Source organism: Charadrius vociferus, unplaced genomic scaffold (genome assembly GCF_000708025.1).
Source record: "Charadrius vociferus isolate BGI_N301 unplaced genomic scaffold, ASM70802v2 scaffold1084, whole genome shotgun sequence".
NCBI lineage: Eukaryota > Metazoa > Chordata > Aves > Charadriiformes > Charadriidae > Charadrius > Charadrius vociferus.
The window spans coordinates 43,298-70,714 of NW_009647974.1; the positions used below are offsets into that span (position 1 = coordinate 43,298).

The 27,417-nt window shown below is 55.6% G+C and overlaps 3 protein-coding genes across 3 annotated transcripts; 2 read left to right on the forward strand and 1 right to left on the reverse strand.

Annotated features, from left to right (window-relative positions):
• The first annotated feature begins 785 nt into the window (after positions 1-785).
• RETSAT (retinol saturase (all-trans-retinol 13,14-reductase)) lies at positions 786-6,692 on the forward strand. Its single transcript, XM_009883453.1, has 11 exons — positions 786-834; positions 992-1,174; positions 1,819-2,060; positions 2,431-2,632; positions 3,123-3,320; positions 3,421-3,540; positions 4,724-4,862; positions 5,029-5,138; positions 5,432-5,598; positions 5,936-6,095; positions 6,547-6,692. Exons 1-11 carry the CDS (start codon positions 786-788, stop codon positions 6,690-6,692), a joined length of 1,716 nt encoding a protein of 571 aa, XP_009881755.1.
• A 2,318-nt stretch (positions 6,693-9,010) lies between these two features.
• On the forward strand, positions 9,011-11,684 carry LOC104285061 (caspase-3-like). Its single transcript, XM_009883454.1, has 4 exons — positions 9,011-9,212; positions 9,321-9,493; positions 11,207-11,336; positions 11,437-11,684. Exons 1-4 carry the CDS (start codon positions 9,011-9,013, stop codon positions 11,682-11,684), a joined length of 753 nt encoding a protein of 250 aa, XP_009881756.1.
• Positions 11,685-13,690: 2,006 nt separating this feature from the next.
• On the reverse strand, positions 13,691-20,345 carry TGOLN2 (trans-golgi network protein 2). Its single transcript, XM_009883455.1, has 3 exons — positions 19,068-20,345; positions 18,294-18,377; positions 13,691-13,726 (listed from the first exon to the last, which is right to left on the reverse strand). The coding sequence occupies exons 1-3, from the start codon at positions 20,343-20,345 to the stop codon at positions 13,691-13,693; spliced, it is 1,398 nt and encodes a 465-aa protein (XP_009881757.1).
• Between the last annotated feature and the right edge of the window lie 7,072 nt (positions 20,346-27,417).

Sequence of the window (27,417 nt, forward strand, 5' to 3'; positions counted from 1 at the left end):
CTCCGTCACAGTGCCATCTCCCCCTGCTGTGGCATCGCCTGGTGAGGTGGCATCACCCGTTGAGGTGACATCCCCATCCCCCTCCCCAATGAAGCATTTCCCCCGGGGTGGCATCAACCTCCCCATGGTGGTGTCACCCCCTGGAGCGGAATGACCCCCTCCCCAAAGTGGCATCTCCCCTCTGTGTGGCATCCCCCTGGCACTGTATGACCCCCCCAGAGTGGCATTTCCCACCAGTGTGACATCGCTCAGCAAGGTGGCATCACCCCCCTGGGGTGGCATCTCCCCCCACAGCATGGCATCACCCCATGGGGCTGTGTGACCCCCCCCCAGGGTGGCATCTCCCCCCAGTGCGACATTGCCCAGCTAGGTGGCATCACCCTTGGGCATAGCATCACCCCCCCAGGGTGGTGTCACCCCTGTAGGGTGGCATCGCCCACCGTGGTGGCATCACCCCCTGGGCCAGCATTGTCCCCCCCAGGATGGCATTGCCCAGTGAGGTGGCATCACCCCCCTGGGTGGTGTCACCCCTGTAGGGTGGCATCTTCCCCCCCAGCATGGCATCATCCCATGGGGCTGTGTGACGCCCCCCCAGGGTGGCATCTCCCCCCCGTGTGACATTGCCTGGTGAGGTGGCATCACCCCCTGGGCCAGCATGACCCCCCCAAGGTGGCATCGCCCACCGGGGTGGCATCATCCCCTGGCATGGCATCACCCCCCAGGGTGGTGTCACCCCTTTGGGGTGGCATCTCCCCCTGGAGCAGCACAACCCCCCCCAAAGTGGCATGTCCCCTTGGTGTGCCACCACCCAGCGATGTGCCACCACCCCGCCAGGTACCATCACCCTACTGGGGTGACATCACACCCCCCACACCATTTTGGGGTCACCCACTGTGTACCGTGTGCCCAGTTGAGGCTGGGGGGGTGGTGTGGTGTGGTTGTGTGCCACATCCCTCCCCTGACGATGTCACCCCCCGCCCCTTCCCCGCAGTTTTCTCGGCAGATAAAGTCCCCGAGGGGTTGGACGCCATCGTGGTGGGCAGCGGCATCGGGGGCCTGGGGGCTGCGGCGCTGCTGGCCAAGGCGGGCAAGCGGGTGCTGGTGCTGGAGCAGCACGGCAAGCTGGGGGGCTGCTGCCACACTTTCACCGAGAAGGGCTTCGAGTTCGACACCGGTACGGTCCCCGACGGCATTTGGGGGTCCCACGTTCACCCCCGGGCTCATTTTTTGGGGGGGGAGGGGGATGACATCCGTGGGCACCCAGAGATGGGCGTCCCCAGCACCCGCCCTGCGTTACACAAGTGTGTTTTCTGCATGAGCGCCGCGGTATGGCACAGCCCTCCCTCCCTCCTGAAAAATCCTCCTGCTGAGGGATGGGGTGCTGCCTTGTCAAAACACCAAAAAACCCATAAAATTCCCCCAAATCCAGCTCTGACCCCATCAAATTCCCCCTATAGAATTCCCCGCCAGGGTGTTGGTGGGGGGGGAATGTCATCTCGGGGCACATCTCCTTCCAGCGAGACAAAGTCCGGCTCCCTCCGTCCCTTGAGCTGCCCGGGGATTAATTATTTACAGGCGTAGCCAAAGGCAAAAATTAAAAAAAAATCCAAACCAACGGGTGACAAAATTCCTTAAAAAACTGCTTAAAAACTCGGCGGCGAGCGCACGGTTTTCCCTTCAACCTGGAAAGGGAAGTTTTTCCCTTTTCCCTCAATACAGAGCCGCTTGCGGGGGCGTGCCGTGCATCCCAGTGGGATGTAAATAAAGGGGAAAATCCCCCCAAATAAATCCAAAATAAATTAAAACCCCACCTTGCAGGTATTCACTATGTGGGGCAGATGCAGGAGGGCTCCATCACGCGCTTCATGGTGGACCAGTTGACGGAGGGGCAGCTGGAGTGGGCTCGGCTGCCAGCCGTCTATGACGCCGTGATTTTGGGCGAAGCCGACCGCCACAGGACGTATCGCATCCATTCTGGCAAAGAGGAATATTTCCGGAGATTGAAAGAGCAGTTTCCCGGGGAGGAAACTGCTATCAATGAGTTTGAGCGGTTGGTGAAGGTAAAAAAGAATATTCCCCACCGGCGTGGCAACAACCCGCCCCGAACGCGGTGAGAAACGTGTCCCCAAAAATCTCCATTTTCTGCCCCCAAAAAAACTGGAGGTTTTTTTCATGGGGGATGTGATGGGGCACCCCCCGCCCCCAAGCCCAGACACCCACCTCCGGGCATCATGGGGTGATGCTCAGCAAAAAAATGGGGGGGGGGGTGGGGGAGAACTCTCCCCTTACCCGCAGCTCCCCGGGACGCGGCGCTTAGAAGCCGTCAGCCAAGCGGTGAATTTATGGGGGGAAAAATAGCTTCTTTTGAGTATTTTTTGGGGCACGTTGGGTTGTCCGCAGTGGATGCTCAGGAACGGTCTCCCCCCGCAGAGCGTGGGCAGGGGGACGGTGCTGGTGGGCGTCTTGAAGATGATCCCCCGGGCGGTGGCCACTCTGCTGTGCCGCTCGGGGCTGCTGCCGCGGCTCAGCCCCTTCTGCCGGTTGGCGTCGTGCAGCCTGAAGGAGGTGGTGGAAGGTCTCACCGCCAACCAGGAGCTGAGAGCTGTCTTCAGCTACATCTTCCCCACCTACGGTAGGTGGCCAAGGCGACCCGGAGGTGAAGTTAAACCCTTCAGAAGCAAATAAAACCACCTCCGAGAGTGTCCTCATCCCAAAGACAGCGGGAGGGTGTCCCCGTTTTTCGTTTCCAACTCTTTCACTCCGTGTACTCGGGCTGCGCGGCGCCACAGCATCGCTCCTCTTCCACAAGGGAACATCTCCCCACCCGTACCCTCGCGCTGGCACCCACCGCCCCATTCCCTTCGCCCCGGAGATTTGCTCACGGTTCCCCCACCCCACCACAACTCATCCGGTTCAGTTGCGAAAGAGCCACAGGGCCACCCACATCCAACACCCTCCATGCTCCGCCGGGGACCAATGACCCATCATTTCTCATCCACTGCCTGCCTTCCTTCCAGCGTTGCATCCAGACAGGGCGTTCCTCACCCTAAAAACCTCAGAATAAGCCACAAAACCACATTTCGACACAAAATTGACCTTACGCTGCCCGTTTTGTTTTCCAGGCGTGGTCCCCTCCAAGGCCAGCTTCTCCATGCACAGCATCCTGGTGAACCACTTCCTTCACGGCGCGTGGTACCCAAAAGGGGGAGCCGGGGAAATCGTTTTCCACACTGTTCCCGTTATCCGGAAATCCGGAGGTGACGTGTTGGGAAAGGCGCCGGTGCAGAGCATCCTGCTGGACTCCCAAGGCAAAGCCTGCGGTGAGCGCCGGCACGGGACGGGGCACACGCGGCTTCTCCCCACCACGGCGTCGCTTTTAACCAGAGCTGTTCCTTCCCCTCCCTGGTCTTTCCCTTCCAGGCGTGAGCGTCAAGAAAGGCCAAGATTTGGTGAACATCTTCGCTCCCATCATCATTTCGGACGCTGGGATCTTCAACACCTACGAACGGCTGCTGCCGGCGGAGGCGCGGGCGTTGCCTGGTAAAACACAGCAGTGTTGGGTTTCATCGGGGTTATGGCATTAATCCCCCTCCAAGCCACACCAGAAAGCAGTTTCTTTATAATTATTTCTTAGACATCGCCAAAACTCTGTCATTCACGTTGCAGCATCCAAAACACCATCCCTGGCCATAGATTCCTTCGCAGGGTTTTTAATCAAGCCTAAATTAATTTGCCAAAACGGGCCATGCGGTTGACAAAGCTCCGGCTTGCTGCTCGGTCTCCCTAAAAACCACAGTGTAGTGCCCCAAAACTCACGGTGAAACGATCACTTCACCAAACGAGTGTCACTCGTTGGTGAAATGTCTACTTTAAGTTGGGTTTAGCGCTGCCACAAAACCTTCTTGCTGCTTTGGAAGGAGCACGGTTAGGTGGGAAGGGGACACGGTTGGGTGGGAAGGGGAAACTTTTGGAGGGAAGGGGGATGGTTGGGTGGGAAGGGGACACGGCTGGGGAGAAGGGGACATGGTTGGGTGGGAAGGAGTACGGTTGGGTGGGAAGGGGACACGGTTGGGGAGAAGGGGACACGGTTGGGTGGGAAGAGGGGCACGGTTGGGTGGAAGAGGGCATGGTCTGGTGGGAAGGGGCACGGTTGGGTGGGAAGGGGACACGGTTGGGGAGAAGGGGACACGGTTGGGGAGAAGGGGACACGGTTGGGGGGAAGGGGGATGATTGGGTGGGAAGACGGGCATGGTCTGGTGGGAAGGGGCATGGTTGGTGGGGAAGGTGGCACAGCTGGGTGGAAGGAGACATGGTTGGGTGGGAAGAGGGGCATGGTTGGGTGGAAAGAGGGGCATGGTTGGGGGGAAGGGGGCATGATCTGGTGGGAAGCTTTCTGGGCGACATCATCCTGGTCTAGAACCATTCAACCTTTGCAGAGCAGGAGCGCGTTTAAATTCCAGAAGGTCATTAAATAGAGCAAAAGCTGAAGCCACGGGTACCCTACGGGGTTCCCCTCTAGGAAACGGCAGCGCTGCTGCCTGCCTTACAGTTTGCAGGAGTTGCTGTCCCACCCCTTGAGCACACATGGGACGTTCCAAAATAAATCAGCTTTACAGGTCAACGTGGGAGCAATGAGTGGGACTCCTCCTAGGAGAAACCACTTGTCTGTAGCTGAGGATCCCAGAAAATATTAATTTTCCTCCTTCTTCCCTCCCTCTCGCAGAGATCCAGTCTCAGCTTCGCATGGCGACACATGGTGAAGGGGGTTTCACCGTCTTCGTAGGTCTTAACGGCTCCAGGGAAGAGCTGGGGCTGGAGCCCACCAACTACTTCATGTACTCAGGAAATGACCTGGATGAAATGTAGGTTTGGCTTCACCTTAGATGTGCTTCATTAAGCATAAGGAGATGAATTCCTGGGGGGTGACTCAGAAAATGCTCTTGGGCCCTGTGGGCATTCGGCTATAACACAGTATTCAGGTCAAGGTTTTCACCAAAACCCACCTTGAACCCTCGCGTCTCTCTGCAGAACGAATCGCTACTTGGCTTCTTCTAGAGAAGAAGCCGCCAAGAACATCCCCCTCCTGTTTGTCACCTGCCCATCGACCAAGGACCCCACCTGGGAAATGAGGCACCCAGGTAACGGCTGAAGCCCAACCACACATGCTTGGGAGTGGCTTGAAAACTCTTGCTGGGGTTTGGTTTGTTTGATGACTGCAAACAAGGAGTTTCTCCTCAAATAGCCATGGTCAAAGCTGCCGAGCAGGTTGCTCATGGGAAGTGGTCTTCAAGATAACTGGACAAAGGATATGGGACTACAAAAACCTGGAGCCATCCCAGGTGTTTGTGTGGGGAGGGTTGGGTTTGCGGCAGCGAAATGGTGGCATGAGGGTGGGCAGAAGGACAACCACCCCAACCTCATTCTGCTGCAGGTAAATCCACGATGGCCATCGTGACTTTCGCCAAATATGAGTGGTTTGAGGAGTGGAAGGACAAGCAGGTCAATAAGCGGGGAGATGATTATGAGGAGCTGAAGAAGACCTTTGTGGACGCCATCATGCAGGCTGTCTTCAAGCTCTACCCTCGCATCGAGGACAGGGTGAGGAAACCTGGGGTTCGGGGGTCTTCCAGCTCCTCTTCTGGGTCCTGTCTACCCAGACCCACCCTGCAAACGTAGGAGCTGGGTCTGGGTCTGCTGGACATGAGGTCCCACTGGGCAGCGTGGCACCAACCTGTTGCCACTGCCGCCTGACCACGCAAGGTGGGGGGATGACGGTCCTCCAGGACCATCCTGGGACCAAACTTGGCCAGAACCACCACCCAAGGGTCTGCAAGCAAACCTGTCCCCACCCGTACCCCATGAAAATAGCTTTCTGGAGACACTCCATACCATCACGCCTAACCCTCACAGACCACCTTGTCCCCTTCACCCCCAGATCGAGTACATCTCCGGTGGGACGCCCCTCACCAACCAGCACTACATCGCCAGCCCCAAGGGGGAGATCTACGGCATGGACCACAACATCGCCCGCCTGCAAGCCGAAGCCATTGCCACTGTGAGGGCGCAGACAGCCGTCCCCAACCTCTACCTGACAGGTACCACAGCCACCACCCAGACACCTTGTTCCCAGATGAGGACACCTCTGGGGAAGCAGGATTAGGGGGGAGAAAAACCTTCCATGAAATAAGGGGACAAGCTGCTGCCGTGCCATGGGGTGATGCAAGAGCCGCTGGAGCACGTCAAAATGGAGTTGCATGGTCCCAACGGGAGGAGGAAAGGGCTGTGCCTCCTCCAGCTCCTGGACGTGGTTTCCTTGCCCTGTAGCTGGGCAGGATGAGGTCCTTTCCCTGCTGGGGAGGAGGAAGGGGTCAAACAGGGAGGGTTTTTTTGGGTTCAAACCCAAGGGATGGCAGCTGGAAGGTGGGAAAGGTAGTTGGGGATGGTGATGTCCAAGAGAGCACTGATGGTAAGTTGGGGACAGAGAGCATGGGCTGCTCACGGGGTTGACCACGGCTGCTGCCATCGCCACCTCCTGCTCTCTTCCAGGGCAGGATTTGTGCCTAGGGGGCTTCATGGGAGCCCTGCAAGGAGCCCTCATCTGCGCCAGCGCCGTCCTCAAGCGCAATCTCTACGTTGACCTGGTGAAGCTGAAAAAGCGCACGCAGGCCACCAACTCTAAGAAGAGGGACTAACGCCTGCTGTCCCACCTGCCAGGACCTCCCTTTCTCCCCGGCCCGCTGCCTCACCCTCCCCGTGCCCTATTTTCAGCTGTCAGTCACCCATATCACAACCTTCTCTAATGCAACATCAAAGGATTACAGCCCAGGAAGATGCCATTCCTACTTTCCAGCCAGCTTCCCTCAGACCCTACCCACCAAGAGCTCACCTCCTTCCACCACGACCTCCACCGCTAGCGAGTAAAAGCCAACGCTGATCCCTGGCCGCTCTTTTGAGGGCAACCCCCTTCTCCCCATGTCAGGAAGAGGGGCTCCAAGAGCCGCCACGTGCAGCAGCGGCCAGGAGAGAAGTCAAGGCAACCCCAACAACCAGGCTGCACCAGAAGGCAAGATCCAACCGCTTCTACCAGCGACACCCAAGGGTCGCTTGATGCCCACCAGTGTGCGAGAGCCGTGTGGACCAGCAGAAGAGCATCAACTCTGCAGCCCCCAGACCTGCTGGGACAAGGGGAGCCCTCACGGGATGCTTTCCCCCCTTGAGATGGCATCTTTGGTGCCCAGTTGGGCTCCTAAAGCTTCACTGGGCTCCTAAAGCTCCAGGTGGGACTCAGAAGCCCCAGGGGTTGCGGAGGCAGAGGAGGCAGCACCTCCCCGAGACGGGACCATGCACAGGCTTGTCCAGGCAGTGTCAGGCAGGTTTGGTGAACCCCTGCCAGCTGCAGGACGGGCACCAGCTGCAATTAAACAAGGGGAAATCACGCCAACCTGAGCCCCATCGCCACGTTTTCATGAAGGTGCCCAGGAGAGGCTCATGGAGTTGATCCTTTAAGAAGGAACCGGCTCCTGGCTCAACGGGGCGGTGGGGTAAGCAGGTCCTTCTGGCATGCCAAGGCCAGGCGCAAATTACAGAACCACAGAACGGTTTAGGTTGGAAGAGACCTTGAAGACCACCCAGTGCCACCCCCTGCCCTGGGCAGGGACACCTCCCACCAGCCCAGGTTGCTCCAAGCCCCGTCCAACCTGGCCTTGAACACCTCCAGGGATGGGGTAGCCACAGCTTCTCGGGGCAACCTGCCCCAGGGGATCACCACCCGCACAGCAAAGAATTTCTTCCCCATATCTCCCCTCTTTCAGTGTCAAACTGCTCCCCCTCGCCCCATCACTCCACAATCCATGCAGGGCGGATTTTAATTTAAGCCAGGCTTAAATTAGCAGTGCTTGCTTGCTGAACGGTGCTTCCGATGTCATGCCTTCCCCACAGTGGAGCAGCGGGGCCGGCGCACTCTGCAGCGCCGCAGCCCCTCGACCCCGCCGTGCCGCCCATATTTTGGTGCTGCTCTACCCCCATCGCCCAGAGACACGCGATGGTGCAAACACCCGCTCCTTTAAGCAAAGAAACAAGTCCTGCCTGCCGGGAAAAGCTTGGGAACGCGATCAAAGCCCTCTCCAAGCGGGAAGGGAAGCGCGTGAGACCAGAAATAAATAAAATAAGAACCAGCATCTTGTGACTCACGCCTCATGATGCAGGATGACACGTGGGCTGAGGTCAGAGGGCGGCATTTCGACACTCCGGGTCAGCAAGTCGGGGAAAAGGGGAAGGAGAGAGGGTTGGTGAGACCCCTCCTTGCGAGAGCGTGTCATGGGGGGCTTGTCCTGCCCCAGCGCGGACTGCTTTTTGGGGAGGAATCATTGCAGGAGGGCCATAAATGTGTTCCCCCAGCGGGTGAAGCCGGCTGGAGGGTGGCTACTGCCTCGCTGGGAGCAGGCAGGGTGAGGCGATAAGCAGGACTGGTCAAAAAGCCCCGCGAGGAGGTCTCGGGGGCAGCTGGAAGGGGCCGCGTTCCCCGCGCTCAGCAGCGGGAAGCAGGAGCTGCCCGGCTTTTGGGGGAAACACAAAATCAGACACGGGAAGAGGCACGGAGGGATGGCCGGGCTGCTCCTGGTGCTTCCCGTGATGGAGGCGTTTTCATCCCCCAGCCCTCTCCATCCCTCCACCATCCCCTTGGAGGGGAAAAAAAATCCTCCTTTTTTTCTCCCCTCCCCATTTATGCCCCATAAGCTCCAGGCGGGAGGGTGCCAGCCCAGCCGGAGCCAGGGACGAGCCGTGGTCCTCTCCCGCCCTCATGAGTCCTGCCCAGGTGCCACCTCGCTCCCTCGGCAGGTGACAGGACATTGCCCTCGAAGATCAGCTGCTGCCCCGGTGCTGAGTCAGCCAGGATACGCTCTCCCGGACTTCCCGTAGGAGCACACACCGCTAGACAAAGCACGAGCTCTCCACCGGCGCAGTGGTGGGGGTTTGGAGGCCACCTCCTTCTCCCAGGAGACATCCCAGCATGTCCCAGCCGAGGCAAAGCCGGGCTCTTGTCATCGTCAACACCGATTTCCGCAGCAGCGATGGTGACGTGACGTTGGGCACCCGGAACGGAGCCAAGAGGGAAGCGGAGAAGCTTTCCACCACGCTCTCCCGGCTCAACTACGAGGTGAAGCTGATGCACAACAAGACAGCCAAGGAGATAGAAGACCTTTATCAGCAAGGTACGCGGCTCCCCACCAGCCCCTAAACCTCGGTGCTCCCCCATTTCCCCACCTCCGTGACACCCTGAGCCCAGGCGCGATGGCATCGGTCCGGCCATGTCGTTGCAGAGTGCTGCTGCGAACACGGGGAGTATTTTGTGAGCATCATCTCCAGCCATGGAGAGGAGGGGGTCATATTCGGTTGTGACTCGAAGCCGGTTAAACTGACCCGCATTTTCCAGATTTTATCCTCAAAGAAGTGCCCGGCGCTCACCAAAATCCCCAAAATCTTCTTTATCCAGGTAACACAGCCGCTGGATGACAATTTGATCCCCTTTTTGCTATGTTTGCGCAGAATTAAGACTGGCACAAGCACAAGGCTTAAGGTCGCTGCCAGTATAAGGTGTTTTAATCGCGGAGCTCCATCCTTTCGTCGCTCCCCAGCTTCCCCCCACAACCCTCCATCCCTCTTTTTTTCATGCTTTCTCCGATTTTGAGGTTTCTTTGCTCCCTGCAAACACTCCTCTCCCAGCCTCTCATCACCCACACCTGTGTCCCTTCTTCAGGAAGGTCTTTTCCCAGTGTCTCCAGACAGTGGTTCGCACCCTCTGGACTACCTGGGCTTAAACCAAATTCTTTGCCACGATACGTGACGCTGCTGGGATCAAATATATCCTCCCAGACACCACCGGGATAGAGATGAACGAGTAAAAGCTGCCTTCAAATCCCATCCCCATGACGTTGGGGCAGAGCAAATTCCTGGGGGAAGGGCTGGGAGAAGCCCAGCTGTGAACTGGTGATGGAATAGGGCAAAAAATAAAGCTCACGGGGTAGGGGGTGGGGGCAGAGGTTGAACATGCTCTTGCAGGAAAAGAGCCCTGGAAGTACGCTTTAACCGCCAATCTGACAGGGAGGATGAGCTCACTGAACAAACAAATAATCCAGCAGCTGGATGGAAACCAGCAGATAGTGCGAGCTCTGCGAACATTATGCAAATCGACAGAAATATTTTTGCCCGAAAGCGAGTATGAATCACTCGCGGCGTTCGTTTCCTTCTGGCGAAGGGCTTGGCCACTGTTCAGGGAGCGGTGACAGCCGGGGACATCCCCCCAGCCAAGCCGACAGACGGGTCCGGGCACCTCCGTCAGCGGGCAAAGCTGGTGCTGGTGCGGGCGAACGCTGTCCTCGTAGAGCAGACACCGCAGGGCTGAGGGTTGGAAGGGAAGGGCTGCTTCCCCCATCGGTCCCCACAGCTCCCGGTGGCCTCTGTCCACCTCTCCGGGCTGTTCAGTGCCAGGGGTGGGGGTTGCAGCCCGTTTGTGGGCATTTCTGCGTCCCGAGGGAGGATTTCCCGCTGGCGTTTGGCGGGTGAGGGGATGCTCCCCCTTCCCCTAACGCTGGGAGATGTCCACCTCTGTCATTTGATCCGGTCCCGACCAACACGTGCCAGCAGAGGTGGCTCCAGGTAGTGGGGAAAGGTGCCCTCAGAGCTCCAATCCCTCTCCGGCGCCTTCCTGGCACCAGTCCGGCACTCCGTCCCTGCGAGAAAGACCAAACCATCACGTAGAATAAAGGACCCTGCACGAACCGGGCTGCACTCCAAAGGGAATCCTCTTTCCCAGCGGACTCTTGCGTTTCCAGGCGCGTTGGTGGGTTTGCACGGGCAGCACCGCATTTACCGCGGAGGGGAGGGGAACCGGGCTGGGGAGAAACGCGGAGGGAAGAGAGGAGGGAGCCCCATCTCCCGGCTCGTCGGGAAGAGAGACCGGGCAAAGCCGAGCTGCGATGGCTGAGGAGGGAAGAGGACGCTCGATGGCTGAGATGGGAAGGGGATGGAGATGGAAGAGGAACCGTGTGGGGCTGTGGGACTCGGGGAGGGGACTCTGCAGCCCGGGGTGGGGTGCAGGGGGCACAGGTCCCCAGGGAGCCACCAGGAGCTTTAGGTTTGCCCTGAAAAGGGGCAAAAGGGAGAGAGCAGAGCTGGGGGAAGCTCATGACAGCCGTTCTGCCCGCAGGCTTGCCGGGGGCATGAATTCGACCAGGGGGTGGTTGTGGAGTGCGACAGCGGAGTGCGCGAGCCAGACGGCTTTTCAGACTACCTCTCCATCCCTCCCCAGACCGTTGTGATGTTCGCCTGCAGCCCAGGTAAGGGACAGACCCCAACACACCGATTTTGTCTCGGAAACGCTGTCATCACAGGGCCACGGCACAGCCGACGTCGCTCTCCTTCCTTTGCGCTCCGCAGGCTACGTGGCCTTCCTCAACATCTCCGGATCCATGTTCCTCCAGGCCCTGCTCAAGGTCCTGGAGGGGGAGGAACGTCACTTGGCCCTCAACCGCCTCATGACCCGCATTAATTGGGAGGTGGCCTTCTACTGCCAGGCCAGGGGCACCTACGAGGGCTGCAAGGAGATGCCCTGCTTCGTCACCAACCTGCTGCAGGAGGTCTTCCCCTTCTCGGCGCCCACGGCGGAGGAGGCAGGCGGTGTTTGAGAGCTGTTGGTTCTGCAGGAAAGCGCTGCGGGGGGTGAAGAGCAGCACCTTGGCTGCAACAAGTCCCCTGTCGCATGGAGAAAAAAAAGGAGAAGCGACAAGAAAACCAAGAGAAAATCCATCTGGAAAGGTGACCGGCTCAACCGGGGAGCCCTGGAGAGGGGCTCCTACGCGGGGAAAGGTTTTAACAAGCCAAGCGCAGCTGGGGCATGGCTGCCCACGGGACCTTCTGCGGAGCAGAAAGATCCGATTCAAGCAGAGGAGGGCACAGTGACACCCAGACACCCCCACGCCACAGTCACCCACAGCTCCGCAGGGGGACACACACCTGCGTCTCCCCCTGATTTTCTTCCACGGAAGAGCTCCGACCTTACAAATACAATCTCACCCATTTTGTTGTTGGGTTTGGTTTTTTTTTTTATTTTAAATCTAAATAAACCTGCACAGGTTGCGGACTTTTGCCTTACAGAGGCAAAGGTGGTGTGTTTACCTGGCCGGTGCCCTACCCTTAACGACAACACGGCTGTAACGATCACCTCGTGTTCGAGCTGTTTGCTCAGGAGGCTGCTCAGGGATTCAAGGCTTTAAAAAAATAATATTAAAAAAAAAATATAGCAGGGTTTGCAGGTTGGTGGGTTAAGTTGGGACCTTAGAAGAGTGGAAGTGAGAAGTGAATCTTCAGAATCCACTTCTGCAGTGGATCAGCAGAAGTGAGGGAGTGGATCTGGGAGCACTTGGTGAAGTTAGTTCTTAGAATTCACAACGGATAACGGGGTCTTTGCGAGCTTCCTTCTTCAGTGAGCAAAGGGAGAGAGGGGAAAAGCTGCGGCGGGATGCGAGGGGAGGGGCTGGGACACCTCGCGGACCTGATGTGTCTGCTCAAGCTCCTCTCCTCCCCGTGGTCTCTTTGGTATCAAGAACAAACACAAAAGCCACATCAATAAAAAAGCCTGAACGGCTCCTGTGCCAACACGGGGATGTCGCTGGTCGGCGAGACAGGGGACCCGTCCCCAGAGTGGGAGGAGGGTGACGGGGCCACGACCTCCGAGGGCGCTGCAGGCAGAGTTTCACCCTGTGCTCGCGCATCGAACCTGCGCCGCCTCCACCCTAAGCGCCTCTCGCGTAAACTCTGGCCCTATCGCTATTTCTCAGTGTTGCCCTGAGCAATTCAGCTCCGATAAGCAGAGCCCAACCCTGCCGGCAAATAATTTTGGTTTCATTTAGCTTTTATTTTTTTTCCTTCCACACCACCGCTCCTGGACTTTGACTCACGGGGAGGCGTGGGGTGCAGCTGCCCCAAGACAACCCGCGCTCGGCACTCACCGCGTCCTGGCACGCGGGATGGAATGCTTACGCCGCTGCCTCTCTCCCTTGAGGGACCCGCAGGGTTGCGCCCTCCCCACCACATTCGCTCTACCTGTAGGAATAAGATAGTTTTGAGACCTTTACAGCACTCTCAAACCCGGGCAGAAGCGGGCAAGAAGTTTAAAAAGCTCCTGGAGCACAATTCAGTAATCCTTGTTTCTTCCAAAAATCGCCCTAAAGACAGGCAGCAGAGTGGTGCTCTGATCTCCTCGTAGGAAAACTTGGACCCCATGTGCAGAGGAACAGAGAATTTTCAGTTTGATCCCCCATTTCCACCTTTTTTTTTTCCTCCCCCGAGCTCACAGCAACCCCATCAAAGAGGAAAACAAGTGGCCCTGCCTTTGTCCTTGCCCGTCCTCCGCGCTCACGGCCAGGCAGCTGGTGTCCAGCCAAGCTGGAGGAGAGCGTCAGAGGGCGGATTTTTCTCCTTTTAGGGAAAAAGTGGGGGAAAGGAGAAAGTTTCCTCCATTTACTGCAGGAAGCAGCAGCAGATGCTACCCAGAAGCGCCCTCAACCATCGCGGCACCTTCGCTTCCCCTTCCCGGGGCTGGTGGGGCAGCAGCGTCCCACGCAAGCTGCTCTCGCCGTGGGGGGACATCACCAAGCTCTCGCTTTTCCAGTCTCTCCCAGTCTTCCCCATCTCAGCTGCTGGGATCTGCGTCCTCCTCAGAGCCTCCCTGTGGGTGGAAACAGAAATACAGCAGCACAGATGCACAGCTGAGCTCTCTTAAGAGCAGTTTAAACTCTTATCCTGAGGTCAGGACCTAAATAACCCCGCTCATTACCGAGTCCACGAGGGGCCGGTGAAGAGGAACGGCGTTGCGAGCACAGGGTGATGGCGAAGCAGACTGAAAACCTTTCAAATCCGCTCCAGGCTGAAACCCGTCTCGGCTCCATCCGGCTGCAGGGTTCGTCGGTCAGGAGAGGAAGGAGTTTGCAGGTGCAAATCGAGCACACAAAGCTCGGAACGCAAACCGCTGGGCTCAGGCTCTTGGTTTTGGTAAAACCGTTATTTTTCTCTCGCGTAAAGAGGAACTAACCCGCACCGCTGTTGCCAGGTTTCAAAGGAGACCGTGAAAAGAAGACGCACAAAAAAAAAAAAAAAAAAGAAGTGAAAGCGCCTTATTTATTGTTCTTAAATCCATTTATTGACTTCACCGCAGAGGGAAAAAAAAATACAAAGAAATAGAAAAATTCAGATCCTTCAAAGCATTTTGCATTTCATTGCAGCAGAAAACAAACCCTTTGCTGATTCAAACCGGCAAGGCAGCTGGCCTAAAAGTAGTAACGTTGGGCAAAAAACCCACTACGTACCGACAGATATCATCCATTCAAAAACATGTCGTGTCCAAAGGCAAACGGTTACGCGCACCTTGACCAGTCTGAAACACGTTGCATAAATTTCAATACCATAAAAATCAACAAATGGTGAGTCATTCCCAGGGGTCTCACGCAGCTCGGACAATCACAGCGACTGTATTCAGAAACACGCCGCTCTCGGGAACTGCGGGGTGGCAGATTTGGGGGGAATCCCCCCCTGATTGAGCTCTGCCTCTCCCCAAACCCTGCACTTCCCGGGAAATGGGCATTTCTGTTTCACCTGAGCCCCGCCGGGCACCGAGCAAACCGACAGCTCCCACCAGGACGTGCCATACGTCCTCGTTAACCTGACTAACGAGCTCACACTCGGTCCAACCCGATGGTCGAGGAATTGAGGTACAATGGTCCTGCTCTCCAAAGAACTCCCGTGCTTCAGCTTGCTGTTAATTGCTAACTGGGGGTAACAAGGTGGGATTTCCAATACAACAGGCGAGAGGACCGGAAGGCATTTGAAAAACAAAAACTCGTGGGTTAGAAAAGCAAACAGATGGTGGGGCAAAAAAAACTTATCGTAAATTAGTTTTCAATTTAAAAAAAAAAAAAATACGACAAAGCAGGAAAACAGCGCACACACTCTAAAAAAATCAGGAGCGAGCAGCTCAGGAGCACACGGTATTTCACATGGTGGAATGCGGGTTTTTTTTCCCTCCCCCCCTCTGTTCTCATTAGACAAAAGCCACCACCTCCCACCCCGCGTCCTGCCCATAAATCAGCCGCACAACAGCCGGCCTGACTTATCCTACGGCATCTCCGAAACACTGGAGTCTTGTTGCAGGAGTTCCCACCCTTTGCAGAAGGCACATTTTTCCCCTCTCAAAGGGGTCTGTTCCCAGACTTGTTTGCCTTTCTCTTCCCTCCACCTCACGCTCTCTTTCTCCAAAACAGCTTCTGCAAGTACTTTCAGCATGAGAAAAGTTTACTACGGAAACCTTGAAAGCTATTTAAAGCTGAGCGGGACTTTCTCCTGCTCTTTGTGCTTGTGAACAGCCAGCAAAATGCAAAAAAAAAAAACCAAACCCAACTCAAAAATGAATTTTTTTTTTTTTTTTTTTTAGGAGAGGGGTCAAGCCTCTTCTCCCCTCTTACGTGGGGAAAAATAGGGGAAAAAAATAATAATACAGCTGTAGCTCTCATGTCCAGACAAGGAAACATCTTTGTCCTTGTCAAATGTGACTATCTTTAGCAACCGCAGGGCAGATTACCAATTGTTCACAACCTCGGGGAGGCCGGAAAAGGGCCGGCCTCATCCCACAAGTGGCTTTCGCAGCCAGCTGGAGGGAAGTTCACCCCGCCGGGATTCTTCCTGTGCAGTCAGTCGGCAAGCGGCCGGAGAGGGTGACTCAGGCGCGGCTGGCACAAGCTGCGGGTGGAGACGGATCCCCGTGTGAAGAGCTCTACATGCCTCAGAGCGATTTTTTTTCTGCCCATATTGGAAAAAAATAAAAGCACGAGCTGGGCTGGCGCTTCACGCCCTCGTCAGAAACGGCCCGTCTCAAACAAACATCTTCGGAGTAGAACTACAGAAATAAAAACAACCTCACAGCTATAACTCCTGACTCAACGTGTTTTGCAGCCTCAAACACAAGCAGCACAGCCCAGGCTCGAGTTGAAGTGCTCCACAGTAACACCGAAGCGACCAGCTCAGTGACAAGCAGCGGTCACTTCTACATTCAACCACACAAAACTCCCCCAAAGCCGGTGGAGCCGTGGAAGAGCAGGAAGAGGTTGTGCAGACCGCAGGATGAGCCCTTTCACACGTCGGCCGCCTGCTCAGGAGGTGACCTCGGGGAGAAGATGCCCTGTGGTGACTCATGGGGAGAAGAGACGGCGCCCGCCCCGCCGGCTACAACGGTTTCCCAAGGCAAGAGGCGTCGCCAAGGCTTGTGCAAGCCAGGGGACGAGCAGCCCCCTCGCCTCGAGTGCTCGGTCCCGGCGAGCTTTATAAGGAATGGAGGCTCATTGAGCGGAGCTGGATACACCAGATCCACAATACTACACTTTGGAAGAAGAGACCGCAAGTTTCCTTCATCCTAAACGCTTCGGGATCACCATACATTTTACATAACTACGTTTTACAAGGGTAGGGAAGCAATCTTGCAAGGCAAAACCCACTACGACTACACGTCGGCAATGTGGCATGAAGCTTTCTAAGCCTAAGCTGCCCTCCTTCACAGCGTCAAACCACAACCGTCACCTTTAGTGCAAAACATCGGAACTCTGGGGATTGCGACGGAAAAGACCCGCGTGGAGCAGAAGATGCAGGGGAGGGAGTTTAAGCTCCAACCCAAGGGCCAAAATCTGCTCCGGTGTTTCCAAAGACGTGCATGAAAGAGAAGAATCTAGATGATAAACCCTAACGTTGTCTTCATCACAGAGAGAGAAAAATAATCCACTCATCAAATCAAATCAGAGTCCTTGGCAGATCACTAGTGCAATCAATCACGCTTCAAATTTTAGCATCCAAATACAACAGGCAGAAGAGGAGAATGTCTGTGTTTCGAGCAAGACTGTGCTGGTTACAAAGGCAGCTCTATCACTCTGGAAGGGGAAGAGTCAGATGGCTCATTTCGCAGGCGGATTTATTGGGGTTTTGGGGGTTTCCCTCCCCCCCCAAGAGGAGACGTCAGTACAGTAGATGGCAAATTCCATTTCATTTGGACACAAAAGTTCTGCCAAGTGCTGGGGACTGGCTTTTCCTGGGTCACGGGCTAGAGGGCAGATGGCCCAGGGGAAAAATGAGTTCATCTTCAGGCAGCTTGGAAAGGAGAAAGGCATTTCGAGGAAGTGAGAGGTTTAATGTTACCAAGGTGCAGGTGCAAAACGAAAAGCATTTCCCCTTCTTCCTGTTGTCTGAAAGCTGAACGCGGCAGCACAGCCGCAACCCGCAGCGCTACAGCAGGGCAGTCGGTGGGTGTCCCCGTGTTCTCATCACCAGCCGTCATTATTCCACTGAATATCCAAGAGCAATCTAGATCTGACAAGGCAAAAAGAAAGGTTTAAACGATTTGAAAGCTCAGCATTGCTTTTCTACTCAGCGGGCTGAGAATCTCCAATGAGCCTTCAAATAAAAACCACGCTCTTTCTCACCACCCCCTGTGCCTCGGGGACAAGTGAGGGAATTCCTGGCAAGGGAAACAAATTCCCAAAATATTGGCGAGACTAAACAGAGAGGGCTCAGGCAGGCAAATCATCTCGGTGGCACGCAGACAGCTTCCCCAGCCAGGCACGGCCGCAACTGGGGAAGGGAGAAAGCCGAGTTTCCACTCCCGAGGGCGCACTGCACCGCTGCAAAGCCGACAACACACCGAGGACAGCTCTGCCTTGAGTTTTATACTCAAAATCCCTAAAGGCATTTGAAAACGGCCACCCTGGCCATCCCCCAAATGCTGACAGCCTTCTGGAAGACTAAATTTCAGCTTCACTTTTTCAACTTTTAAAAATTTGCTTTCTAGAAAACAACTACAGACACTTCTGACTCCAAGGACAACAGGAGAAAAAACATTTCAAGGGGAAGGAGGAATGGAATTATCCTCGAATCCAGCACTTCTCCCGCTAAAAACTCTATTGAAAAAGTCATTTGAATCAGTGACAAACTATTCTTCAGCACACCTGAGCTCGAGACTCACAAACTTCTGCTCTGTTAGCGCTCTGTGCCCCCATTTCTCAGCATTATCACTTCCATTTTCAGGCAAAATTGTTTCTAGAACAAGAGTGGGGTTTTTTTTCTAAAAAATCTGCTTCCCAGTACCAACCAAGCAGGGGCTTTGTGATCATTCCTAGATGTCAAAAGCCAATATATCCCATTTAGGGTAGCCACAGGCCCTTCTCCCAGCCTGCCCGGCTCCTGTTTCGGGTAGATCTTACCTTTTGATCCAGTCTCTGATAATCGCCAGATTTGGGTCGTCGACCACTTTTCGATCTTTTTCCTTCCAGAGCAAAAGCAATGATCTTTGGAGAGAGAAACAGGGATAAGGTAAGTGGGACGGCAACGACCAAATAAGCTTTTTCTCACTCCAAACGCAGACACTTTCTAATGGGTCAAAGACCAGCTTCACCTCCCTCCTCCTAGTGACCGTATTTCATTCGAAAAAGCACTCAAAACAAATAAATGCCAATATATAAACCCAGCTAAGATTGAAAGCAGGCGCTAATGAGGTTTGCCTAATTTGTTGTCTTTCTCCTACCTCAAAAATAGCTTTACAGGTCATTTGAGCCGCATCCCCCCACGCAAGACTATTTAAGGACAAGTCTTCTGCAACCCATGTCAGAAAACTCATTATCAGCAAGAAAACGCAGGGTAACTTCATAGATCTTTTCCTTTTCACTTCTCTCAGCTGAAAACAACCACCAGAGCCCAGGCCACCCAATTTCCACAGAGATCTGACCCCATTCCTAGTTACAACGCCCCCCCTGCTCCTCCCAAAGCTGTTGGGACTGAGGCAGAAATTAATATTTATATTAACCAAATTGAGGCCGTGCAGCAAGCGGGAGGTACTGGTGAGAAACAAAAGTCAGGGCGAGGGGAAAGGTCTTCAACTGAGCATGTCCCGCTCTGCAGCAGCGACCAGCAAGAGGAAAGGAAGTTCCTAAACCACAGGGGAGATGTGGAGAGGTTGGGGAAGGAGCACGGCCACTCACCTTGCGTTTGTTGTGATACGCAACGTATAAGGCAGCAACGATAATAGCCGTGGTGACCAGATAGGCAAAGAAGTGGCTGCTCTCCGACTGGTCCCTGGGGAGAGAAGGAACACTCTTCTCTCTCATATTATTAAAGGAAGAGATATCGCTGCCTTCTTTAACCTCATCCTCTTCCTCTACAGGGCTTTCTTCGTCTTCTAAAAAGCTGTCGCCCTCAGCAGCAGAGGAAGCTGATTGTGGTGATGCATTTTTATCTCTTGATGAGTCCATTTGATTACCCTGGTTGTTGGCCTGGTTCTCGCCTTTGCCATTCTGGCCTGCGTTGCTGCTGCCCTGGTCATTGCTCCCAGTGTTCTGGTTGGTGCTCTGGTCACTGTTCCCGGTGTTCTGGTTGGTGCCCTGGTCATTGTTCCCGGTGTTCTGGTTGGTGCCCTGGTCATTGTTCCCGGTGTTCTGGTTGGTGTCCTGGTCATTGTTCCCGGTGTTCTGGTTGGTGCCCTGGTCATTGCTCCCAGTGTTCTGGTTGGTGCTCTGGTCACTGTTCCCGGTGTTCTGGTTGGTGCCCTGGTCATTGTTCCCGGTGTTCTGGTTGGTGCCCTGGTCATTGTTCCCGGTGTTCTGGTTGGTGCCCTGGTCACTGTTCCCGCTGTTCTGGTTGGTGCCCTGGTCACTGTTCCCGCTGTTCTTGTCAGTGCCCTGGTCATTGCTCCCAGTGTTCTGGTTGGTGCCCTGGTCATTGTTCCTGGTGTTCTGGTTGGTGCTCTGGTCATTGTTCCCCCTGTTCTTGTCGGTGCCCTGGTCATTGTTCCTGGTGTTCTGGTCGGAGCCCTGGTCATTGTTCTCGGTGTTCTGGTTGGTATCCTGGTCCTTGTTGTTGGTGGTGTTGCCCTGGTTGTTGCCCTGGTCTCTGTTATGATCCTGGACCCTGTTGCTGCTGTCCTGGTTGTCACCGTTCTTGTTGCTGCTATCCCGGTTGTTGCTCTGGCTCTGGTCACCATTGCCCTGGTTACCAGGCTTCCCACTGACCTGGCTACCTGAGCTCCCGCTGCTCTGGCTACTGGGGCCGTTGCTGACCTGGGTACTGGGATTTCCGCTGACCTGGGTACCGGTGTTCCCGCCGCCCTGGGCACTGGGGCTGCTGCCACCTTGGCTATCAGTGCTGCTGCCATGGACATTGCCAGTCCCACTGTTGTCTTGGTCACTGCCACCCTGGCCACCGGTCTGGTTCTCACCGTTGCTGCCATGACCAGTTTCACCTTTCTGGCCCTTCTCTGTCATCTCCCCATTGCTTGTGCTTGTTTTGGACTCATGCTCATTGGGTGTATTAGATTGAGAGTGCTGCTGTTCTCCCTCTTTGGACGTATCCAGGTGCCCACCCCCTTGGGTTTCCTGGCCATTGTGTGCTTCAGATTGGTGGGATCCCTCAGTGCCTGTTGAAGTTCTGGCAGAGTTACTGTCCTCCGGCCTCTGCGTGTCCCCTGTGAGCAAACACAGAGGTCACGGTCACCGCCTGCCCCCACGCTTGGTGTCTGCAGCGCACCTGGCTGTCCGAGACAGCTCCCCCACCGCTGCCGAAAGGGGAAGGAAACTCCCCTGCAAGGGAGGTGACAGGGGGAAACCAAAAGCGTGACAAACTCGGCGGGACAGTGTCCCTAGGGAGCTCCCCCGGCCCCCCCGCAGGCCTCCCCCCATCCGCAGGAGGGGGACAACGGCAGAAGAGCCCCAGCACCCCAAGCGCCCGTATCAGCCCCTGCCCTGGCTTCGCCTGCCCCCCGTCCCCGGCACTGCCGAGCCCGCAGCCCAACCCCCCCCCCTCAGCGCCCCGACTCCAGCCCCGCCGGCCGTGGCCCTCCTGCCGGTCCCCCTCCCCGCGCCGGGTCCCCCCCCGGGTCGCAGCCCCCTCTCACTGCCTTCCCCCGCCCCAGCCGCCCTCCGCCGGCTTCTCCCCCTTGACCCGGGCGGCGGCGCAGAGAGCTAAGAGCAGCAGGAGCAGCCGCAGCGGCATGGCGACGCGAGAGGAACTGCCCGCACCGCCACCCACCGGCCCGCCCGCTTCCACTTCCGGTTCGAGGAGGCGCTACTTCCGGCTAGAGATATCGCGAGAGCGGGGAGGCGGCGGGCGGGGAGGGCCGCGCGGGGGCGGGCGTGTGACAGACAGGGGCAGGGGCGGGGCTGAGGGTCTTGGGGCGGGGTTTAAGGGGAAGTGGGCGGTGCTTAGGGGCGAGCCGGGGGTGGGGCTTGATAAGAGGTTGGGCTCGTGGGAATCAGGGCGGGGCTTAGGCGAGGATGGGCGGTTGCTCCACCGAACTGGGAGGGGCTTATGCAAATTGAAGGCGGGGCTTCACCGCCCAGGGCGCGTGGCAGGCCCCGCCCCCGCCGCAAGGCCTCACCGGGGGCTGCCTCGGCCCAACCGCTCCCTCCGGCTTTGGGGTGAAAAGCGGCAGGTTGAGGCAAAACCTGCCGGTTTTGGGGGGCCGTTCCCAGGCCTGGCGAAACCAGCGGGGCCGTGCAGACGCGCTCGGAGGGGCCAGACACCCCCCCCCCCCCCCGGGATTGGGCCCCTTGGCACGGCCCTGTGGCCACCTCCGTCTGGCAGGGGAGGAAGCAGGCCATGGCGAGGGGGCGACCGGGCGAGAAATCGGGGCTAATCTCCCTCCTTTTGGATTAGGACAGCTTCCCCCAAAGCACTCCTGAGGACGATGGCCGCGTCGGGGGAGCGCGGAGAGTCCAATGCCTCTGATAACCTTTTATTTGTGTTTTTGGCCAGGCTGGACACGTCCTGCACGGCTCCAGCTCTTCCCACCAGTGGCAGAAAATCAGCTTTTGGCTCTCCGTGGGCGACGACGACTATTTAATCCTTTCCTCTGTAGGTAATGTGTCTCCCAAAGACCACTGTGTTGTCCCTCTCCAGACAGAATGTCCATCTGTTGCTGTAGGTTGCGTTCTTGCTCTCTTCTGGGCTTTCTCCAGGCATTCCACACCTTGAAGGACACTGCCCATAACTGGGGATGATCCTCCAGCTTGGTCAGCAGAACAAACATAAGCATTTCCTTATGTCTTACAGATAATCCTACCCCTCTCCAACCTCCCACTCAGCCGCCTGGAGTAGAAGATGACCTGTACTTGCTGCCAATCAGATGAAAATGTAGAAAGAGCCTTAAGTCTGCCTGTCACTCTTCTACCACGATCTGGGCAGCTATGGGGGTCTGGAGCCCATAGCTGAGCTCCTCGGACAGATTTGATGTCCTCAGGTCCATGACCTGCGACCCTACAATAGTGAGTCAAGGTGGCTGCGGTGCTGGGTGTCCTCGAGCTGTGATAGAGGTCATCTCTGCTTGTCTTCCAGCCTGTGCCTCACCTGCTGTGTCCAAAAGTTGTCCCCACCCACTGTCCGAGCCTTTCTCAGAGGGTTTGCCTCCTCCTGCATTCCTTTTCCAGCAGATGTCTGCTGAGCCATGGCTTTTGGGGGATGCTGGTAAAATAAAGAGCTCCAGGCGTTCTTTCTGGGTCTTCCCCATGTTTGTTGCTGCTCCCCGGTGACGCTGCACTGGTCTGTCTCCCTCTGGTCAGGGATGTCGGCATGGGGGTACATCATTCTTCAAAACTTTCATCTCCAGCTTATTCCCTGCCTGTCCTTTCCAAACCAGCTAGACCTTTGATAGCAGTTTTCCGGGTGCATGAATTATGCCATCGAGTCTTTGTAATTTGCCTTGTTAGTCACAATCCCGATGTCACAATCCCGATCTGTCCTCCCCGTCATCTCACTTCTTTCCTTTTGGATCAATGGATTTGCCTTCTTCTCCGCCCAGGATGAACTTCCTTGGTGCTTACCCACGTGTGCTTCCCACTATTCCTTGGTGCCACCAGAGCTGTCTCATCCGTAATGCGGCATCCTTCGGTGCTGAACAACAAGCAGTGAAGTCTCAACGTGTCGCCGGAAGGAATCGCAGTAACATCACGAATTCGTTAGCTGCCCCAGTCAGTCCATTTAACGCTAAAACACAGAAAAAATATCACAGCGTCGTTCAACATCCAAAGCAAATGAGTCCCGCACAGTGATAATACTTTGGGGAATAGTCCTGACTTGGCCTCAGAGCATGATGGATTATGCGGTTGATTTTTCTTCTCTTTTTTTTTCCCCAATCCTCTATTCAATTCAATACATTCCAATAATCCTAGCAGCTCGGCTCTGCCCATGCCTGCCTTTCTAAGGAGACAGAAGAACAGTTGGCCTAATGCTTTTGTTGAGATTTAAAACAGACAAGCGAGGCTATTTCTCATGCCCAGCCAGTTCGGCTTTCACTCACACCCCTGGAAGTCAAGAGTAGCTGAAGGGAGGCCAAGTTCCTCTGGATTTAAAACAATGCATCTGGGAACAGAATTCTGCCCCAAAATACCAAGTACGAGGCTGACATCAGCTCAGCGCCTGGTGGCTCACACCAGGCTCGTTTTCCTTCAACAGTTTTCTTGGCTAAAAGGCGATAAACAGGACCCGTGACCTCACCTGACCTCCGTGCGGCTGCACCCTTCCGTGGGCAGCCCCGGGAACGGGCCGCTGCCATCAGCGTGGACGACAAGGAAGTTGCTTCTGGCTTCAGCGCAATTACGCAACTGTCGACTGGTAGGAGGACAAGGAGGAGGATGGAGGCTTATTATCACCATCCGCGGCAAAGCAGGAGGAGGAAATTCTCTTTCGGTCCCACCCAGCTGCTTCCCAAAGCGATGGCAGCTGCTTGTCCTTTACCACGTGAAGAAGAACTCCTTTGCATTCAAACTTAAGGGAGGTTTTCTCATCTGGTCCTCTCTCTGCTCATAAATTCTTGTGGGATGGCACTTTTGGGGGATGACTTTTTCCGGGAATGGCCAAGAACAGGCCGGACACACAAATCTAGCCATTAATTTATCACCAAATGGGGCATTTTAGCGTGGTCTCCCAAGGTCTGGTGACAACTTTGCGCTTGGAGATAATAAAGTCCTTACCTTGTCAGAAGCGTCTGCATCCCCCATCCCGTCCCTTTCCCTCGAGGGCTAATCTGGTCAGGATAAAGGATCAAAAGGAGAAACAATTAGCAAATGGAAGAATTTAATGATGCTAATTAAAATGTATTAAGTGTAGCCACTGCCTCTGCACCAGCTGCTTTGGCAGGAGCCAGGAGTCCGCGGAGCGCCAGCCTTACCCCGGTGCGGAGCGGGGAAACAGGACATCTGGTGCGCCCTCCCCCCGGCCCCTCACAAAAAAAAAACCCAACTCTGTTCGAGGAAACCTTCGTTTCATTTGCTGCTGCTTGCCAGGTTCGTGGCGGAGCCCCTAATTAGCTCCATCTCTGCAGGAGACCCCTGGGACCTCATTAGGCATTTCAATTAGTGAATAGCCAGAGCTGCGGGGGGAGAGGAGGGCTGGAGGCCGTTTGATCAAGATGGCTGCAATTAAGCAAGCGGACGGAGGTGACAGAAGTAACCCCGCTTCCAAAAAAACGTGGGGAAAGCACCAAGCTGGCTCCCAGATGCTACCCGCGCACCAGAGCAAGCTCTCCCAGAAGTTTGCTCTCAACAAGCTCTTAACGAGACGTTTGCCAGCTCCCAGCAATAAAACCCCCCACAATAGCTGCAGCGAGTTTCGGGCTGTGCTCGTCACAAAAATGGCACCTTTTAATCGAGGTTTTAAACCTTTTCTTACTGTACACCATGTTTTGAGACCAGGATGGGCTCACGGGCGCATCCTCCACTCTCCCCTGTGCCGTTCCCAGCGCTGCCCATCTGCCGCGATGGCAGCCCAGCTCCCCGGCCACCCCCGGCACGGCTCTGCCGTCACCGCTCACCTGGAGGATTCCCCGCCAGGAGACATCAGGCACTTCTTGAACTTCGTTTCGCTCTGGGAATGGGTGGCAACAATGAAGAACGTGCATTTCCCAAGGACGCAGTGACGGCCTGTTCCCAATTCCAGCTTCATCGTTCACCTCAGCTGCTCCCAGCGCTCCCGCCCGGCTGTACCTCCTGCTGCTGCTTCTCGGCGCTTTCTACGTGGACCTCCACTGCTGGAGGTGATGGCAAACCCCAAACAAGCAGGTCCACCTCACCCCACCTCTGCACAGCCGTGGATTCACCCCACGCAGTGGTCATACCATCTTGACCTGTGCATGCAAATGGCAACATCTGCCGCAGCTGGGAGAGCAATGGGACCCTGGTGTTGGCATGATGTCTCCCATCCTCGCTGTTTCGTGCCTCTCGGCTAAGACAGAATCTGGCTGTCCCACCTCTCCCTGCTCTTCACACCGTGCTGTCCCTTCCTTCTACTGCCGACTCTCTGTGGGACACCACGTCATTCCCTCCCAGAGCTTTTCCCCTTCGTTGGACACGGTTGGGGTGCACCCTATGAAACAAAAGTCGTCTACAAAGCAGGACCAGGGAGTGTGCGGTGGCAGACGCCTCATTTTCTCAGGGGGGCGATGGAAAAATCCAGAATCTTTGGCCGCAAAATTGGGGCTTTTTTTGTTGCAAGTTTGGAAAGTGAATTCTTGTAACTGGGAAATAACTGGTACCGAGATGCCCAGGACCTCCAGGCACGGCTCCCCTCTGCCCCCTGTGCTGCCTGGCTCAACTGCAGCTCACGGATCTGAGGAGAAGTTAAGCACCGTGAGAAATGCAGTCTAAAACTTGTCCAGAAAAAAAAAATAAAAGAGGAGAGGGGCTACCAGACCTCCTTGCTGCAACAGCCCAAACTGAACCACACTGGATATTCAGGTTTTTCTGCAACAAAGACAAACCCCAGAATTTTCCTCTTATTGAAGCACCTCACGGGAGGACAAAGAAAACGCGGCTGAGGGATCAGTTTTCTGTTGATAACCAGGTCTGCACGCAACATTTTCATCCGGCCGTATGGCTGCTGTGGAGGATACATAGATACCGCGATCAGCCTGGTTCAGCTAAGACAGCCTCAACGCGGTCGTTTGAGACCGGAGGAACATGTAACCGGTGTTGCCCTCTTCTCCGGGAGGAGCGAAGCCAAGAGGGCTTTGGTGGCCAGTTGCTTCTCTTCTAGCAGGGGATAATCCGAAGCTATCTCAGTTTAGGAGCACTGCGAAAGCATCGGAACAGATGTTCCTTTTCTGTATGGGAAAATGCCGAGTAAAACAAAGAAATATTCTCCTCCTGAAGTCCAACATCTGTTTGAAGCTGTCTGGCTCCGGTTCAGACTTTAATTCTTGTGACAGGTCTCTTCATGCCTTTAATTTCCCATGAAATCTAATTCAAGAAGTTGTTTGTCTGCAGCCTGCTCCCGGTGTTGGGGAGAGCGAGGCTGCGTGCGATCCAGGCGTTCCTTGCAGAAAACCAGTTTCTTGGAACAGTCTTTCTGAAAACAACAACAACAAAAAAGCTGCGTTTTGCCTCTTTTCAAACGACGGCCACGCGCACGTTTTTGGTGACACTCTAATCCTCTCAGTCCTGGATCTCGCACAACCGGGCGACACGCTATCAGGATGCCATTAATTAAAGCGTCGCGGCTGGTCCTCTTGGGTGCCGTTGTGGAGGAACCGTGCCCTAGCCCAGCATTTACACCATTTTGTTCTTTGAAAGCAAGGACTTTAAACGATTTTGTGATGTGGAACGGAAACGCCTACCGAGTTCAGGGCTGTCTTGGGTGCGACAGTAAATAAAGATGCTCCAGGCACTTTCTCGTGGTGGTGGCCACCAAGAAGCTGGTATGCAGGAGCTGGGTCTGCTGCAGGCTCCTCTTGCTGCTCGAGGCTCTCAACTAGCCAGGATCACTTGGAGCAATGATTTCGGGAGCCACCACCCAGCTGGGATGCTCTGAGCTGTGAATTTAAGCTGTCGCTTCCAATTCAGAAGATGATCCTCAGCTGGACGGGAGAAGCTAAGCTCCTGCTGGAGGTACCATCACTGTCTGCAGAAGTCATCTGGAGCTTTCACAAGGTCACGGGAGCCAGTGTTTGCCCCGAAGGTGTCCCTGGTGCTCATGCAAGGGCTCGAGGCTGTGCTCTTGTCTGCACCCGTAGCTGGGGGCATCGCTCAGCTGTACGTTTTTCGGTAGTTCTGCCCGGCTGCAATATGGAAATAGGAATCCTCCATTCCAGGTGCCATTCCAGGTGTCATCCGCTGGGATTCACAGATGCTGGTGTCATCCCGTGGCACGCACTCGTCTCGCACAACATCTGCTAAACACGGACGCCTTCTTCCTTAAGGACAAGACACCAAGATGGTCCCTTTTCCCCTCTACCTCCAGATGGACATCTGCTGCTGCTCCAGCTTGATTAAAATACGCCCTCAGTGGCTGCTCACACCAGCTCGGCACTGGAAAGGAAAGGAGAAATGTCATGAAAGGAGGCGAAGG

Bases quoted from the DNA above. Each gene is read 5' to 3' on its own strand.
- RETSAT (XM_009883453.1), top strand. From the start codon at position 786: ATGTCCCCTTGGTGTGCCACCACCCAGCGATGTGCCACCACCCCGCCA. The intron at 1,175-1,818 runs GTACGGTCCCCG...CCCACCTTGCAG, and splicing joins GGGCTTCGAGTTCGACACCG to GTATTCACTATGTGGGGCAG. The intron at 5,599-5,935 runs GTGAGGAAACCT...CTTCACCCCCAG, and splicing joins ACCCTCGCATCGAGGACAGG to ATCGAGTACATCTCCGGTGG.
- LOC104285061 (XM_009883454.1), top strand. From the start codon at position 9,011: ATGTCCCAGCCGAGGCAAAGCCGGGCTCTTGTCATCGTCAACACCGAT. The intron at 9,213-9,320 runs GTACGCGGCTCC...ATGTCGTTGCAG, and splicing joins AGAAGACCTTTATCAGCAAG to AGTGCTGCTGCGAACACGGG. The intron at 11,337-11,436 runs GTAAGGGACAGA...TGCGCTCCGCAG, and splicing joins GATGTTCGCCTGCAGCCCAG to GCTACGTGGCCTTCCTCAAC.
- TGOLN2 (XM_009883455.1), bottom strand. From the start codon at position 20,345: ATGACAGAGAAGGGCCAGAAAGGTGAAACTGGTCATGGCAGCAACGGT. The intron at 18,378-19,067 runs GTGAGTGGCCGT...CTCTCTCCAAAG, and splicing joins CGTATCACAACAAACGCAAG to ATCATTGCTTTTGCTCTGGA. The intron at 13,727-18,293 runs GTAAGATCTACC...TTCCACCCACAG, and splicing joins ATCAGAGACTGGATCAAAAG to GGAGGCTCTGAGGAGGACGC.